The sequence below is a fragment of the Blastomyces gilchristii genome, assembly GCF_000003855.2.
Source record: "Blastomyces gilchristii SLH14081 genomic scaffold supercont1.3, whole genome shotgun sequence".
NCBI classification, from domain to species: Eukaryota; Fungi; Ascomycota; class Eurotiomycetes; order Onygenales; family Ajellomycetaceae; genus Blastomyces; species Blastomyces gilchristii.
Genome location: NW_003101680.1, coordinates 5,663,226 through 5,681,565, shown reverse-complemented (window position 1 = coordinate 5,681,565; position 18,340 = coordinate 5,663,226). Strand labels below are relative to the sequence as shown.

The 18,340-nt window shown below is 30.3% G+C and overlaps 1 protein-coding gene across 1 annotated transcript; it reads right to left on the bottom strand.

Moving 5' to 3' along the window:
* Positions 1–16,961: 16,961 nt before the first annotated feature.
* Positions 16,962–17,368, bottom strand: BDBG_02585 (uncharacterized protein; the record flags this gene model as incomplete). Its single annotated transcript, XM_002627868.2, has 1 exon — positions 16,962–17,368. A coding segment is annotated over one exon (407 nt), but the record flags the coding sequence as incomplete, so codon positions are not given.
* Between the last annotated feature and the right edge of the window lie 972 nt (positions 17,369–18,340).

The following is an 18,340-nucleotide window of genomic DNA, read 5'->3' as shown; positions in this document are numbered from 1 at the left end:
TAAGAAGCCGGCATACACCTGTAATCATACACTGGCTTAAGCAACCTTTGAATGACATCTGATAGCATGTCTAAAAACTGATGAGAAGTGCAGGCTCCTTCAGAGCATGATAATTCTGTCTATGAAGTGATTTATAGTTATCATGACAGTGTGGTTCTAGAACACCTTAAAAAGATAGTATATAAAGAGCAGTGAGTGAAAGAGCATCTGACTGATACTGCTTCACTTGTTGAGGGAAAACTTCACACCCAGGTGAATACCATATATGCAAATGAATGAGAAGTGAGAAAAGAGATGAGAGCAGTGAACCAGATTCAAAGAAGACCACTCTTCACTTAAAGAAATAAAAGAGAAGGTGATCACCACCGGAGTTGTATAATAATAACAGAAATCATATAACAATATAGTGATATAATGATATAGTAATAGAACAATATACTGATATAACAATACAGTGATATAATGATAGACATTGTACAATCAATGAGAAATCACTGAAATGAATATCTTTTCTAGCTGATACAAACAACACTCTTCTCTGCTATCTGAACTGAAAGATATACAGAACCTCTCAGAGGATTTACTCAAAGCAGTAAGAAAAGTGACTGAAATCACTGAACTGGAATTGAAGCTCTGTACATGTACAAGGATTCTAAATGAGATCAAGGCCTTGCATATACAGTGACAGACTGAGGCAGAAATCAAACAACAATTGACATTCACTGTGAATTAAGCATTCACTATGAAGAGCTTCACTGATACAATTACCATCATCAATAAGAATAGAGAAAACCAGATCTTAGGCCTGCAGTGAGAGATTGTATAATTACACAGACAGATAACTACACTGAACCTGAAGATCTCATCATGATCATTCACAATCTCTTCAGAAGCATACATATTATCAGAGACTGCTGCACAGAATAAGAATCTGAGCATGAAATATATCAAGTTAGAAGATCTGTCAGAGTCATTAAGCTTCAATAATGACTGAAAAAATAATGCTGCAATCAGCTGGCTAAGTCAGATGCAATCATATTATCAGATTGAATATGAACTCACAGACAGACAGTCAATGAAATTTCAACAAGTCTTAAGATCTGCTGTGTTCCTACATGAAAAAGTGAAGTTATTATGAATAACTGATAAAAAGATGAATCTTACAGACTCAGAGCAATATTCATTTCTATGAACATAAAATGAGTTTTTCAAATGAATCTTACACAACTTTGAGAAAGTGAATGTATAAGATAAGTGTTATAAACACTTCACTGAGTGTAGACAAGTGAGTAATCTTATATCATACTTCACACACTTCAGCTTATACTATCTCATATTGAATGAAGAGCTTTCAACATCTTTCTGTTTACAGATCTTCATTCATAATCTTACATCTGAGTTAAGAGTGAAATGAAAATGCTTAATCTCACAGCCAGGCACAGTGAAGGAAGCATACAATATCCTCATTGTATGAGAACAAGTGAGTCAATTGTGACAGAAAATACTGCAATTAAGTATGTCTCAGTGAAGAATGAGTAATCAGACTTCTATGACACAAGTCACACACTCAGATGCAATGAATCTAGATCTGAATATCACTTTTAAAGCACTGAATTCTCTGAAAAAGAGATTCTCTGAGTGAAATTCTTGATGTTGTGAGCATCAAGCTTGTTTCAACTGTGAATGTCAAAATCATGATGTAAAAGATTGCACTCAGTGTGTACAGTCAAGAGAAGCAAGAGAGTCAAAAAACTAGCAGAATCAGTGAGCTCAGAGACACTTACTGATATTCTATGAAAAGTCTTCAAACTGAAAGAGATGCCTGCATTAGATGATCCTCTGAATTCTGTGATTGCAAAGAAGAAGCAGACTTCTGAATAAGATGCAGATGAGAAGAATGAAGTAAATACTCATCTCAATGTCTTGAGATCTGAAATGTTGATGTATAAGAGACACTTGAGTAAGAATTGAGAGATGGCTGCAAAAGTATTAGTAGACACAGAAGCTTCTACATAATATATTGATGATTATATAATCTGAAGATTGAAAGAGGTCTGTTGAGTGAAGAATTCTCAACATATAAGATTATCTGATAATTAATATTTGATATCATCTGCAAGAGTAAGAGTTTCCTTGCACTTTGAAGAATGATCTTGCTATATTTGGGCGCGAGAGCTGCAGAATGTGAAATATGACCTTATTCTTGAACTTGATTGATTTCAAAGGTTCAATCCGCAGATCTAATGATGTACATGCCATATACAGTTGACTGATAGGAAGAAAACAGTTCATACAATCCTATCAACTGATATGAGAAGGACATTTCATATCTCTGATATAGAAGGGTTAAATCTGCTTATACATCAACAAGTAAAGAGAACAATTCACAAGATCTCATCTGAAAGCATTCTGTATGTCATACAGAACTCAGAAGCAGAGAAAACCAAGATAAAGAATATACAGAAGAATAAGTGTATAAAGAAGCTTCTGAAGAAGTATGAAAAGATCTTCTGAACAGATCTTTCACTGAAATTGCTGCTGAAATGAGGATTTATACATGAGATTGACATGAGGGATGCAAAACCAGTCAACCAGAATGTGTACCCTCTGTCACAAACACATCTCAAAGAACAGAAGTGTCAGATCACAGACCTTCTAGAATATGATCTTATACAACTCTCATCAAGTGTGTGAGACTTTCCTGTTCTATTTGTGAAAAAGACAGATAAGAAGTGGTGAATGTGTATTGATTATTAAACACTCAACAAGCTTATAATCAAGAATGAATATTCACTGTCATAGATTCAATAACAGTTGAATACAGTTGAAAACACTTAATATCTATCAAAGATCAATCTTCTCTCAGAATACTGACAGATTCATGTAGATGAACTGTCAGTTTCATAAACCATGTTTAATATATAATGAGAGAAGTTCAAATTTCTTGCAATGTCATTCAGTCTAACAAATACATCTGTCATCTTTTAAATAATGATGAATATAATTCTTCATAAACAGAATGAAATCTCATGTCTTATATATCTCAATAATATTCTAGTCTTTTCAAACTCATACAATGAATATCTGAAGCATCTTAATAAAGTGCTTATAACTCTGACAGAGCATAAGCTCTACATCAAATCAACTAAGTGTGTGTTTGAAATGAAAGAGTTGGAGTTCATAGAACATATAGTGAGTGATGACTGTATATACCCCATCTCAGAGAAATTGAATGTCATAGTGAATTAACCATAGTGGAGAAATGTACATCATGTATAGCAGTTTCTTGAATTGACCTCATATTACTGCAGGTTCATCAAGGATTTCACATGAATATCTGCATCACTCTCAGATCTCTTAAGAGGAACAGATGTAAATCTGTGAAAGAAGAAGTTTCATTCAATCATCTGAAATGCTGTGTGTGAAGAGACTTTTCTCACACTGAGAAAATGTGTAATAACATTCTCAGTGCTTATTCAATCAGATCATGATAAACCGTTCTACATCAAGATAGATGCATTTGAATAAGCTATCAAAGACACTCTTCTACAGATGAGCAAGGACAGCAAGCTGCACCTGGTGATGTATGATGGTAGGAAACTATCAGATACTGAGCTCAATTATCCAGTGCATGAAAAGAAATTACTAGTGATTAAGCACATACTGGCATTATGAGATAGATATATCAACAACAGGCATATGATAACAGTGATCACAGATTATGAAAGCCTTGTCTATCTATAATTAGTGATAAAATCTTTCAAATGCTTAGCACATTGAATCTCAGAGTTTTAAGTGTATAATCTTCATATCAAATACTGAAAGAGATCAGACACTGTGATGCCTGATGCAATCAGTCACAGACTCAATTTCATAAGTGAGAGTTCTGCAAACCAGGCACAAGGGACATTCATATTAAACATACTGAGAAGATGCAAGGAATCAGAATAAGTGAACATCATTATCTCTCACTTGAAGAATGATAAAGTATTGAATGACAAGCATCTCATGAGAGTAGTAGAAGAGATACTTCTGAACTTCAAGCTGGAAAAATTGAAAAATGATGTTATGCTTTACTGCAATCTAGAATACACAGAAGCTCCCTATCTAGAATCTTCATTTAAATATGACTTAGTGACTCACATGCACAAAGAATTCAGTCACTTAGAAAGCCCTGAACTCATGAGTGTACTTGAATCAAGAGTATACTGATCAAGCATGACTGAGAACATTCAGATATATGCTTATAAGTGCCTGAATTATCAGGTCATAAAAGAATCTAAGAAAGGGTTAGAATGTGAGAAAGTACAATATCAGATGAAGTGTACAATACAATCATTTAAACAATGAAGAGTGAATCTCATAGATATATTACTGCAGACATTAAATGGAAATTGATGAATAATCACTGCTATTAATTATGCTACTGACTGGCCAGTTGTGAAAGCAGTTTCAGAGATAATAGAGAAGATGATAATGAAGTTTCTACATAATAAGATCTATATCAACTATAGAATACTGTATGAGATTCTAACTGATAACAGTGTGAACCTTATAGAAGAAGTGATGAGACATTTCATGAATCAGTTACAGATAAGACATCATAGAACAACATCATATCATCTGCAGATGAACAGAAAGATGAAATACTTGAATGAAATCTTGAGTAACATGCTGATGAAATATCTAGTGAGCAAGTCTACAAGACTATGAGATGAATATCTCAGGCAGGTGCTACTAGCCACACAGATTCAACAGCATGCAGTCTTCAAGTGTTCACCATTCTACCTGTTGTATGGATTGCATCCATGCATCCCGGAGAATGCTTCAGAAAAGGTGAGAGAGAGAACAACAGTTATGAATGCAGTAGTAGCAGTTGCAGATGCAACAGTCACAGACATGAAATCAAGATTGAAAGAGATCAGCCATGCACATGCAAAAGCTAATGAGTTACTCCTGAACTGAGCAATTCAATTGAAAAGAATATGAGACTCACTAGTTAAGAAATTGAGTCTCAAGATAAGAACATGAGTTCTCATATACAATGAGAATTCTGAGAAGTTTCAATCTAGATGATTTAAGCTGTATAAAATACTCAAATCACATTCTCTGAAAATATACACATTGAAAGAATCAGAGGAATGAATCTTACACAACTTAATAAATAATTCATAACTTATAAAAGTAAATATGTAAGATCTGAGTAAATTATAATCATCTGCAGCACTATTATCAGTGTTGAAAAAGAAGAAGCTTACAATTAAAAAGTCTCACAAGATAAGAGAAATTATAGATACTTACAAATCAGATAATCTTACTTATTCTGATCTTTTCATAATTACAAGAAAAGAATGAGAAGTAATGAAGAAATCAGGCAAATATCATACTTTAATAAGTGATGAGACTGTAGCTGATTGTATAATAATATGCCACAGATAGCAAGTGCAATGTGATAAAAAGCAGTCTCAAAGTGACAGACTTACACATGAATCAGATTATAGAAGAAAAAGGAATTCAGAGTTGAATTCAACTATTTACATCAGTTTAATTATGAAGATCACAGAGGACAAATTATCTGAAACATTCACAGACACATGAGATCAAGCTATCTCAACCTCTGAGAACACTCAGAGATTAGATGAGATTAGTTTCAATGAGCTGTTTACTATAGTAATCTGAGCAGGCAAAGAGAGACAGTATAATATATGAGACAGAATCACAAAAGATGAAAGCTGCTGAACCTAGTTACTAAACACTGTACTATATAGAGATTGTGTAAGAGTAGTGACTAGCAGATAAAGAAAAAGTGTAAGAAAAGAAAAGAGATAATGAATTAATCACTAATCATAAGAGTTGACTGTAAAAGACAAATATTATTGTATATACTTTATTCATTTTCATATGTCACATGTTTAATCTATTTTCAACACCACATCACCTGAAAAACATTAAAAATAAAGGAAATCTCAAAACTCAAGATTCATAAGAAATTCAAGGGCTGCAAGCTGCTCTCATAACAACACTGTACATATCTCTGATTTCTCTATCACTCTGTGTATAACATTAATGTCATTTATCACAAGATTGACTAGAATGCTAATATAGAAATGTGTATATGTATGTGTAGAGAAATTGAAGAAGAGTGCAGGACCTGCAGAATCAGAAGCCAGGACAGAGAGAATAAAGACAGAAGAAATGAAAGAGAGAGGTACAGAACTGAATAAATGATGATGAGAGTCACTCAGCACTGAATGCTTATAATCTGATGTACATACAATCTTCTCTGCAGAAGAGAGAGAGAAAGTAATGAAAGAAGCTTAAGAGTGAAAGAGAATAGTCTCAACAGTGTTATCATCTTTGATTAGAATAATCTCTGATATCAGAGCAACTAAGAATCATTGTTAGTATATGAAAATTATAAAATCAGAGATGAGAACAGTTACTGAATGAACACTCACTGACCTTAGAGTTGTATATACAATTACAACATGCATGAGGCTTCTCAGAAAGAGAGAGAGAGACACAGAGAAATGCAGAAAGCAGAACATAGCATGTGAACAGCTCATTCTCACAATAACATCTCAGACAAGGTGTACAAGCCTCATATCTGTAAGTGTAAAAGAGTACAACATTCATGTTCTCATTTCTGAAAATATGAATATTCTTCACCTGCATCATGAAGTTGAATAACAAACACTAAAGAATAGAGTGATACAGATCAATCATTCTGAAGATATTTATCAGAGCAGATGTATCTGCAATATTGAATTTGATAATTATGAAAAGTTTCTTAATGTCTGTGAACACCATGACTTCATACACAGTAAAACTCATAACAATTTTTTCTAAGAATAGAAAAAGAGTTACTTCTGAACTGAGCAATTCAATTAAAAAGATGAAAAGAAAAAGACTTATAATCTTAATACTGTTGAGAAGAGGAATGATTCTCTGATATAAATGAATAATTACTTCATCATAAATATTTGAAATGAACATAATAATCAGCATCTGTGACTGAGCTTCAAATAGTTGTGTCATACACAGTCTTTATACAATAAATTATTCTGAGAGTTGATAAGAAGAGCAGGACTGTACACACTGAGAAATGTAGTTCATTAAGCCTACACAACATCTTCTTGAAACAGGGAGAGCTGGTAATGAAAGCAGAGATGACAAAATCAGAAGTAGCAGGAGTGAGAATCGCGGGAACAGGGGTAGCAGAAGCGGGAGAACCAGACACAGAGACAGGTGTAGAAGATTGAGAGGGAGCAGCAGAGGAAGAAACAGAGAGAGTAGAGAGAGATATGAGAGATCTGATTATACATGATATAAGCAATTTCTTCATTATCACATTCTCCAAGTTCTTGATCAATGATTCAATATTGAGTTCACTATCATTGATGAATACAGATCTGTCAACATGTAAAGATTCTATGTGAATAAAAACAAATATATCAGCATCTGCATTTATGTAAAATTGTGTCAGAAAACACAATCAGAAACCTGCTGAGAAGAAAATGATTGAGAATGTATAAGAAGATGAAGAAGATGTGTCATTCATGATAGTATGTTCTGGTGATTGTTAGAAGATAAACAAGTTCTGGTCACATTTCATAACATATTACACTTACTGCTAATGAACTGCTCAGTATGAGCACTACAAGAACACTTGTTATGAAAATGAGAGATTATTATCAGAAACGCGTACAATGTGATAGATGAACAGATGAAAAGAGTTGAACAGAAGAAGAGATAGGAATCTTGAATAAGATAGTAACATTTGATGATAATGATGATGAAGAAGATAGTTGAAGAATGAGAAAAGTTAGTAAATGAGAGATGTAATATAGTGAAAGTTTCTTTGTAAGAGTGTACACAGAACACTAGCTGAATCAGAGATAGGTCACATGATCACGAACACTAGTGGCATGCTAATCCGCATGAAGCTAGGGCGGACATCATGGTCATATGAGTGTGACTGAATCTGGTGAGAGAGAATGTGATTTGAAAGAACATATGACTGTTGAATAATAACACAGCCGCTTCTGAACTTGCTTATGAGTGTAAAGAGGCCATAGCAGCCGCTAATTAATTTAGCGTATGATATTACAATATATAAGAAGCCGGCATACGCCTGTAATCGTACGCTGGCTTAAGCAACCTTTGAATGACATTTACATTTACTTTACAAAAGATAATATTTTTTGATAACACTTTTTAATATTGCTTTTTGATAATACTTTTTGATAATACTACTATTAATTTTGAATAGATTGATTAATAATTTAAATATCACAGATTTAAAACATTGCTAATATAATTTGTATCTTCTCTAAATAATAATAATAATTTCATTATATTTAATAAATAAACAAATCAGTCATATCACTGAATATGATACAGAATGTTAGAACACAGTGAAGTTCAATATATAAGATAACTGTTCAGACTCTTTGATTGTGTCAGATAATTGATCATTGAGTGCAACACTCTGATTAGAAAAAGATTCAGATATTGAAACTTTCTGATATGAAGTGAACTCAGTTGAAATATGTAATTGATTTACTGTTTCAGTTTTATAAGATAATAAAGACAGTTTTAATCACTTATATATCAATACTGCAGTCAGTCTGATAAGTGTATAATAGTTTATTTACTTATCTTAAGAAGCAGTTGAATCACTTAAAAAGAAATTCAGTCTGAGATAATACTATAGTACAGACTATTATTACTATAAGAAATAAACTGATATATTACTACAGTAAAACTGAACAATCTTTTACAGAGTACTATACTATAGTAGCTCTACTAGATCTCTTCTATTAAGTTAGTATCTACACTTCTCAAGATTGAACAGAGAAGAAATGAGACTTGTATATTAAATTAGTCTGAGACTACTATAATATCAACTATCAGAGATTTGAATAAGCAGATATTTGAGATGTGAACACAGTGAAATACAATTCTCTAGTAAGTAATGATCTTTGATAATACTTCATATTATATAGAACTATAATACTAACTTTGAAACAGAACTTGTATACATTGATTATAACTGAAAATCAGACAAAACTACATACTTGTAAAACTGAATTTAACTGCTATCTTCAAGAAAATCTGATGAATTTATGCATTAAATCAATTCTAGAGTTTTGAAAAATTGTTAAGAGTATATATTCAACTGTTACACTGATCATACATGATATTCTGATAATTTCATTGACAGAGATGAGAATGAAGTGAAAGTTCAACTCAAGTTAAGATATTTATCACTATCATCAGAGACAATTACAAGAAGAAATAATCAAGAAACTTATAATTATAAAACATGAAATTATCAGACAGTTTAATACCTCTGATCACAGTATATCAGAGAAGTGTAGTTTTTATGAGAAAGTAAAGAATAAACTTGTATAAGAATGTATTTAGTTGTTTCATGAGTGTTATTAATAATTATTATCAAATTCTGATTATATAAGTAATCACTGAATAAACTGAATGAAACTGATTTTAATCTTCAGTCTCAGTCTCATTCTGATTTTAAAAGAATGATTTTCTTTCACAGTTTATTCTGAGAAATTACTTTCATTTCACTGTTCTTGAATTAAATCTGGTCATTTTTCATGTCATTTCTCTCAGAAATGATTCATTTTCAGATTTTTTTAAGGCTTGGTTCTGATAAGACTCACGTCAAGAAATGTATGAGATCAGATCAAATGAAACCAAATGTGAAATTCATGATCCCGCCGGCCAGTCTAGATACAGCTGCACTGAGACTGAGCAGCAATTAAAAAATCAGAGATATGAGCACTCTTATTGAAGAATCAGAGACTCTGAACATATCACTATATTATCTACTAGATAGATAGAAAAAGCTATATTCTTATAATCTGAGAGATCAGAAGATATAGACAGTATATATAATATCTTTATAATAAACTCTGATTAAAATATACATCATCTCTGACACTGCAACTGTTATGAATCAGTATAATAAGACATCACTGAGTATAGTATATCTTATATACACTGATGACAGTAATATAATGAGATGTATAGATATCTCAGTGATGTTCTTATTCACAGACAGAGAGAAGATATACTGCTTAGAACTGAACACTTAATACACAGTCTGTATAGAAGAACTCTATGATATACTTATAATACTTTAAATTATTCAAGACTGTGAGAATTCAGAGAAGCTGCTTAGAAGAAGTATCATCTTTATCAATAATTAAGCAGCTATACAAACAGCGAGTACATCAGTAAGACAGTCAGATCAGAAGATTTCAAAGCTTATTATTACAATATATAATAAACTCAAGAGTATGATGAAGATCAGATGAATCTCAGTATACTCAGAAGTTTCAGAAAATGAGATAACTGATCACACAGTGAAGAAGATAGCAGAATGAAGAGAGAGTATCTCAGACTTATAATATAATAAGTCAGAATCTCTTCTAACTCTGACATTATATCTTCTAGTAGTGATGAGAAAGACAGTGATCATATATTAACTAAAGACAAGATAAGAAGAGAGATAATAAGCATTATCTTATAAAACAGTATTAAAGAGACTATATTGACAATTAATAAAGAAGGTACTTAAATATTACAAAAGTCTGTCAAGACATCTAAGTTCTATACGTACACAGATGAGAACAGGCAAGATATATCTGTATATAGACTGGCCGTGTGACCGTGTCTGAAACCAGAATCAAACTTTACAGTTGTTATATTGCCTAAAAGCATTACTTCTGATCATAGTTTATATTCATTACATTGATTTCAAATCACATTATTTCAAATATTAAAGATCTCAGATTCACTTTTCAAATAAAAATCTAGTCTCAGATAAAGAATATATTTGAATTCTTAGTCACATTTTCATTCTGATCTTATTATTGGGAATGACATTAAATGAGATTATGAAATCATTTCTCACTTACATAATATCATAACATAGTGCTCATTTGTTAAAAATTCAATAGAGAGTATTATTAAATATCATTACTTTTCTAAACACAGATCATAGTTTATATAATTTTAATTATGAAAAAAATATAAAATATAAAAAAAAACAAAAAAAAAAAAACAAAATAAAAGTAAGAAAAAATCACAATAAAAAAATAAAAGAAAAATAAAAAAATAAAAAATAAAAACAAAAGAAATCAAGATTGCAGAGCTACAGTATTTTTAAAATACTCACTTCTCAGAGTCTTTACAATGTTCATCATTAATTATATATCTCTTATAGTAAGGAGTAACACAGCTGGGATGAGCCATTGTCTTAACATTATCTAATAAATAATCAGTATATATCTGTATAAATGTGAATAATTAGAAAACATACATTTAAAAAGTGTGATCAGGGTGAACTCTACTGTCACTTGAATAACATCAAGAGTAGAACACTGAAATCAATGATTTCTCTCATTAATTTCATAGACAAGATGTGTGAAGATAATTTTAAGAAATATAAGATTTCTCAACTTCTGATAAAAACAGATCTCACAGAGAGACTCTATTTTCATAATATCAGAGACTGAGTGTTACTAAAAAGTGTTACTTTTATACAATATATATACACTTACTGCAGTGATTCACTCTCTGCATATATGACTGAGAGTTGTAGCTTTCTCACACTGCATGACTCTCTCTGAAATGCTGTTATCAGTTTGCAACTCACACAGTCTCTCAGTTCAGCATGTACTATATGTATACAGCTCTGTGTACTGAGACTGTATTAATCATTATAATCTGATGTAATACTCACTTTTCACAGACCATGTTTCATTTGAGAGAGGGAGAGAAGATATGACTGTTGTTTTATTAAAGAGAGAATGAATAATTAGTATTATTAAATATAATTTAATTCATCTGCATTTAAAATTTGATTAGTCTATACTCTTCAATTTAAGAGTTTCAAAGAGTGTTTTAATAGTTTTCATATCAGCTTAGACTTAGTGATGAATTGAAGAAGAAGAGAAAAGAGAGAAGAAAGAAATAAGAATAACTTATCTTTATAATATGAAAATAGAGAATTGCTGTAATTATTCTCTCTAGTAATAAAGATCTGTTTTCTGCATGTATCTCTGATATAGATTATATGATAAATGTATACAAAGAATATCAATAGTGCATGTATTAAATGAAGATAATATTGCTATGTAACACTGTAGTCATTTCTATACATCTCTGAAAGCTGTTAATAGTTTCTTTGTCTCTTTATGTTTGATAAGTCAATAATATATTTTAATACACTTTCTCTTTCATCATCATCATCATCATCATTATCATTATTATTATCACTATTATTATTATTATTACTATCATTATTATTATTATATCATTGCCTGTCTTTACTCTCTCTTCAACACTTATTAAAATTAATCATGTCATTCTTCTTCAAATATTCTGCGGTTCTGCAGATCATCAAGGTGCGTGAGCACTGTCACAGATTGAAGAAAGAGAAGAAGAAGGTGTTTAAGCATAGAGAGACAGATTATAAGATATGTTATAATGCCTTGAAGAGACTCTGTAAGAAAGTAAAATGATAACAATTTTAAGTAACACTTCTGATAGATTTAGACTGAACTAAGTATAAAAATAATGTGAATGACACTGTCTATAAGAGATTGAAAAAGAAGATAGTGAAGAGTCTTATACAGCAGCAGTGAAACTAGAAGAAGTTCTGAGAATGATTTAAGATTAAGATGAAGAGAGAAAGAAAGAAGAAGAGTATTACTATAAATAAACAGTGATAGAAGAAGATTGAGAAGATATTAAAGTAAGAGATAAAGAAGCTAAAACTGGTAAATTTTTTATTAAGAGATAATGATTTTTGATAACACTTCTGTTCTCTAATTGATTAGCAGAAGCTGACAGAGAAGAAGAGAATTGAGACCTTGTTCAGATCTTGAATACACTTCATGATTTAGAATATTAAGAAGACAGCTCTGCTCTCTGAGTATGTCAATCTGCTTACTACTGAGATGGAACCTGAGACAGCAGATCAGAAAATGCAGGATTTTGAGACACAGATTGACCTGACTAAGAGAGAACAGTGAGAACCCTCTTCTGAGAAGACAGCAGAGAGAGATTTTGAGATGATTATCATCTCAGATAAGAAGAAGAAGAAGAAGAATAAGAATGAGAAGTAAATTATAAAGAATAATAAGAAGAATGAGAAAGAGAAGAAAGATAATAAGTAGAAAAAGTTTTTTTCTTTTTATATTAATTAGTTATAAGTTTGTAACTATTAGTTAATAATTGAAATTAATTTTGAGTTTTCAAAAATTATTGTACAAGTTATAATCAATTATCAATATCAGGAATAATATATATATATATATTCAACTATCATATCACTATAATGTATAAGTATCAACATTTTTTCAACATTGATATTTATAATATTAATATATTTTTAATAATATTATCTGATAATACAATTTGATAACACTCTCTTCTATAATATTAATATATTTCAAGCAATATGATAGAGATTAATCAAGATTGTTTATTTACTTTTATACATCAATGATATTCAATCTGAGTTAGTACTAAAATTATAACTAAGCTAAGAAAGAAGATTATTTTCTCTTATATTAATTCTTCTTACATATATCAGTGATTAGTTATTAAAAATAAATTATTATCTTTCTTAAATTATTATCATGTCTTCTGAATTCACTTCTTTTACTTCTTTTACTTCTATTGAAGATTCACAAACTCTTCAAGAAATCACTGTGAATTATAAAGTCTATGTTATTTATAATTTAATACAGAATACTCTCTTTTAATTATAATAAATAATCACTTCATTCTTCACATCTGATTTCAGGTCATGAAATTTATGAAAAACTCAACACAAATATTGAGATGAACTATGAAATAATTATTAACAGATTGTATTATAGATTACTAAAGAGTTATCTCTCTACTATAATCACTATAACTTTATTCAGAAATATTCATCATAAACTGATTATAACTCTGAAGAAATTTTCTGACATCTGAAGTTATCAGAATGCAGATAATAAAAGAAAAATAATCAGAAAATTACTACTGAGCTGATAAGTTACTCTATCAGATAATAATTTTTAATAACACTAACTTTCTAATTTGAAGAAAATTATGTGAAAATAATCATATATTAGTACTCTGATTTCATAACTCTTATCTGATAACTTCTATGAATAATTATTTTGTATATATATATCTCTGAATCTTTCTCTTCAATTAATTGAAAACTCTGAATTCTGAATACTTCTTTAAATGCTTAATTCAAATCTTCATATTTCACATTGATTCTGTCTTCAGTTCAATCTTGAGATATACTACAAAGTTAATATATAATATCTAGAATCAGAGTTGAAGAATCATTGAAGAGTGTCTCTTACAGTGAATGCATGAACTAGTACAAACAATCTTGCATTTATAAGAGTTATATGTTATTATATTGATAAGAACTGAACTTATTAAGAGATATTAATTGAATTTAAATCATTGATCAGTAGTCATACTGAGAATTATATAACAGAGATATTAATAACTATGATTAAAAATGACTATTGAGATATTAGTCTCAGTCTTCTTACAATTATAACTGATAATGCTGTGAATAACTACAGTATGATAAACAGCTTAGAGTAAAAATTGACTTTGTATTTCTGAAATAATAAACAAGGTCATATTTTCTGCATTGCTCATATAATTCAACTTGTGATGTAAACACTGATAAAGAATCTTAATATCAAGATAAAGAATAATGAGATAGCTGATTCTTGAGATCAGAATGAGATGAAAGTGATTACTTAAGTAACTTTTATATTCACTTTATAAAAGATAATGTTTTTTGACAACACTTTTTAATATTGCTTTTTGATAACACTTTTTAATAATACTACTGTTAATTTTGAATAGATTGACTAATAATTTAAATATCATAGATTTAAAACATTGTTAATACAATTTATATCTTCTTTAAATAATAATAATGATTTCATAATATTCAATAAACAAATAAATCAGTCATATCACTGAATATGATACAGAATATTAGAACACAGTGAAGTTCAATATATAAGATAACTGTTCAGACACTTTAATTGTATCAGATAATTAATCATTGAGTACAATACTCTGATTGAGAAAAGATTCAGATATTGAAACTTTCTGATATAAAGTGAACTTAGTTAAAATATATGATTGATTTACTGTTTCAGTTTTATAAAATAATAAAAACAGTCTTAATCACTTATATATCAATTCTGCAGTCAGTCTGATGAGTGTATAACAGTTTATTTACTTATCTTAAGAAGTAGTTGAATCACTTAAAAAGAAATTCAGTCTGAGATAATACTATAGCACAGGCTATTATTACTGTAAGAAATAAACTGATATATTACTACAGCAAAACTGAATAATATTTTACAGAGTACTATACTGTAGTAGCTCTACTAGATTTCTCTTATCAAGTTAATATCTACACTTCTTAAGATTGAATAGAGAAGAAATAAGACTTATATATTAAATTAGTCTGAGACTACTACAATGTCAACTATCAGAGATTTGAATAAGCAGATATTAGAGATGTGAAGACAGTGAAATATAATTCTTTAGTAAGTAATGATCTTTGATAACACTTTATATTATATAGAACTATAATACTAACTTTGAAACAGAACTTGTATATATTGATTACAACTGAAAATCAGAAAAAACTACATACTTATAAAACTGAATTTGACTGCTATCTTCAAGATAATTTAATAAATTTACACATTAAATCAATTCTAGAGTTATGAAAAATTGTTGAGAGTATATATTCAACTATTACAGTGATGATGTGTGATATTCTGATAATTTCATTGACAGAGATGAGAATGAAGTGAAAGTTCAACTCAAGCTGAGATATTTATTACTATTACTGAGAACAATTATAAGAAGAAATAATCAAGACACTCATGATTATAAAACATAGAATTATCAGACAGTTTAATATCTCTGATCACAGTATATCAGAGAAGTGTAGTTTTTATAAGAAAGTGAAGAATAAACTTATATAAGAATGTATTTAGTTATTTCATGAGTGTTATCAATAATTGTTATCAAATTCTGATTATATAAGCAATCACTGAATGAACTGAATGAGACTGAATTTAATCTTCAGTCTCAGTCTCATTCTGATTTTGAAAGAATAATTATCTTTCACAGTTTATTCTGAGAAATTACTTTCATTTCACTGTTCTTAAATTAAATCTGATCATTTTTCACATCATTTCTCTCAGAAATGATTCATTTTCAGATTTTTTTAAGACTTGATTCTGGTGAGACTCACATCAAGAAATATATAAGATCAGATTAAATGAGACTAAATGTGAAATTCATGATCTCAGTGATCAGTCTATCTGTATAAGTATCTTCACTCTATTAAGAAAGTTGAAGACTCACACTATACATACTTAGAAGAGAAAAGACAAATCATTTAATATATTCTATTAAAATACTTTAATCATAGTATACTCTGTAGAAGTATTTTAACAGCTGAAAGATTAATCTCACTATATCTGAATAGAGTACTGATCATATTAACAGAGATTAAGAAGACTATATAATTTCTTTACAAGACTGAACTGCTTATTTAATTCTATTATATTATTAATATAAACAACTTAACAGAGTCTGATATAGAGAAGAAATCTCAATTATACAGAATATCTTCAATACTACAGATCTACTCAGCTTTAGATAAAGACTTTTAGAATTTAAAGATCTGAATAGTATAGAAACTTCTTTATATCTCTATAAGAGTAACTTGAATCTACACTTAAATACTAGTTGATAACCTTCACAGAGTGTCTTATCTGTTTATTTATTGACTTATTTGTACTGTTTATACTGTTTGCACTATTTACACTGTTTATACTAGTTGTTTGACTTTCAAGTCGTTATTCTTACTCCACGACGAACTCGCTCGATTTTTCGAATAAGAACCCGCCGATAGATCCATCGAAAAGCCCTCGATCATACGAGCATTCTGACCCCATCGCCGACCGCATACCCTGTGTGGTGGTGGAGTTATCCAGCCAAACGTGAACCGGATGTTGTTCGAAACTCCTGTGTGGGATTATCCCCTGTTCTCCCCTACCACACCACAACCCCGGGCCAAAGTGCCATACAAATTGTAAGGTGAAGAGACCTAGCCATATGCACCAATCTTCTCGATTTTGGAAGATCCCCGACCTGTAGTTGTGGAGATATCCGAGGAGCGACCTCCGCGAAAACCCTGTCCATCTTTGATGTTCCAAAACACCAACGCCAAGTCTCACCCTTGTACCGCCCTTCCCAATCTGGCCCATCCCTGGCAGAAAAATACAAAAAGATACCTCGGCGATAATATTAAGCACATAACCAACGGACTCTTCTGAAGTGCAACCTCCACAGTCTGTCGTCAGTGTATCTAGACTTCAACACCAAGTCTCACCCTTGTACTATCCCTCTCAATCTGGCCCATCCCTGGCAGAACAATACAAAAAGATACCTCAGCAACAGCATTCAATACATAATCAGTGAACAATGAGTTAACAGCACATCAACAACTATAAAATCAGTATATTTCAAGATCTGACTGAGCCTTTGATCCCTGCACAGTGAGATATATTAAATCTAGCTTTAATACCTCAATATTCAATAGATTCTGCAAGGGATTGAGAACAGCAACACTAGGTTTCTATTGAATTTGAGAATTAACTCTATATTAATATAATCATTGACAAAGTCTTCTATTTTAAGATATAAATAACCAGTTTCTCTACATCTCACTGACAATATTTATATTATTATATAGAAACAGACTTATATTCTCTATAATATCAAGACTCTGAAGAGGGAAAGTCTTGATAGAGAGTATACAGTAGTACATATCTTAGCAGTTTCTATCTCATTCTTCTGCAGCAGTTAATGTAAAAAAAAGATCTTAGAAATAGTTTTTTACTTCTCTTGAAAAAGTAAGGTGTTTTTCTCTGGGTTTTATACAATATTCTTACAAAGAATAAAAAACAGAGCTGTTTTCTATCATAATTTCATATTCTTTTAAGTGAGAATTACTTTTTCAGTGACTGAAGAGCTTTCATTAATACTTAATTCTTTTTTACACTCTTTATTAACTGATTTGAGTTGCACACTTGTTGTGTGAGAAGAATTGAATGATTTAGAATAAAATTGAATAGTTTTAATCAATTTCTCTGCAAAAAATTGATTTATTTTTTATCAGTTTTTCTCTCAAAAACTGTCATATCATCTGATTCATTATTAATTGATATCATACTCTTTC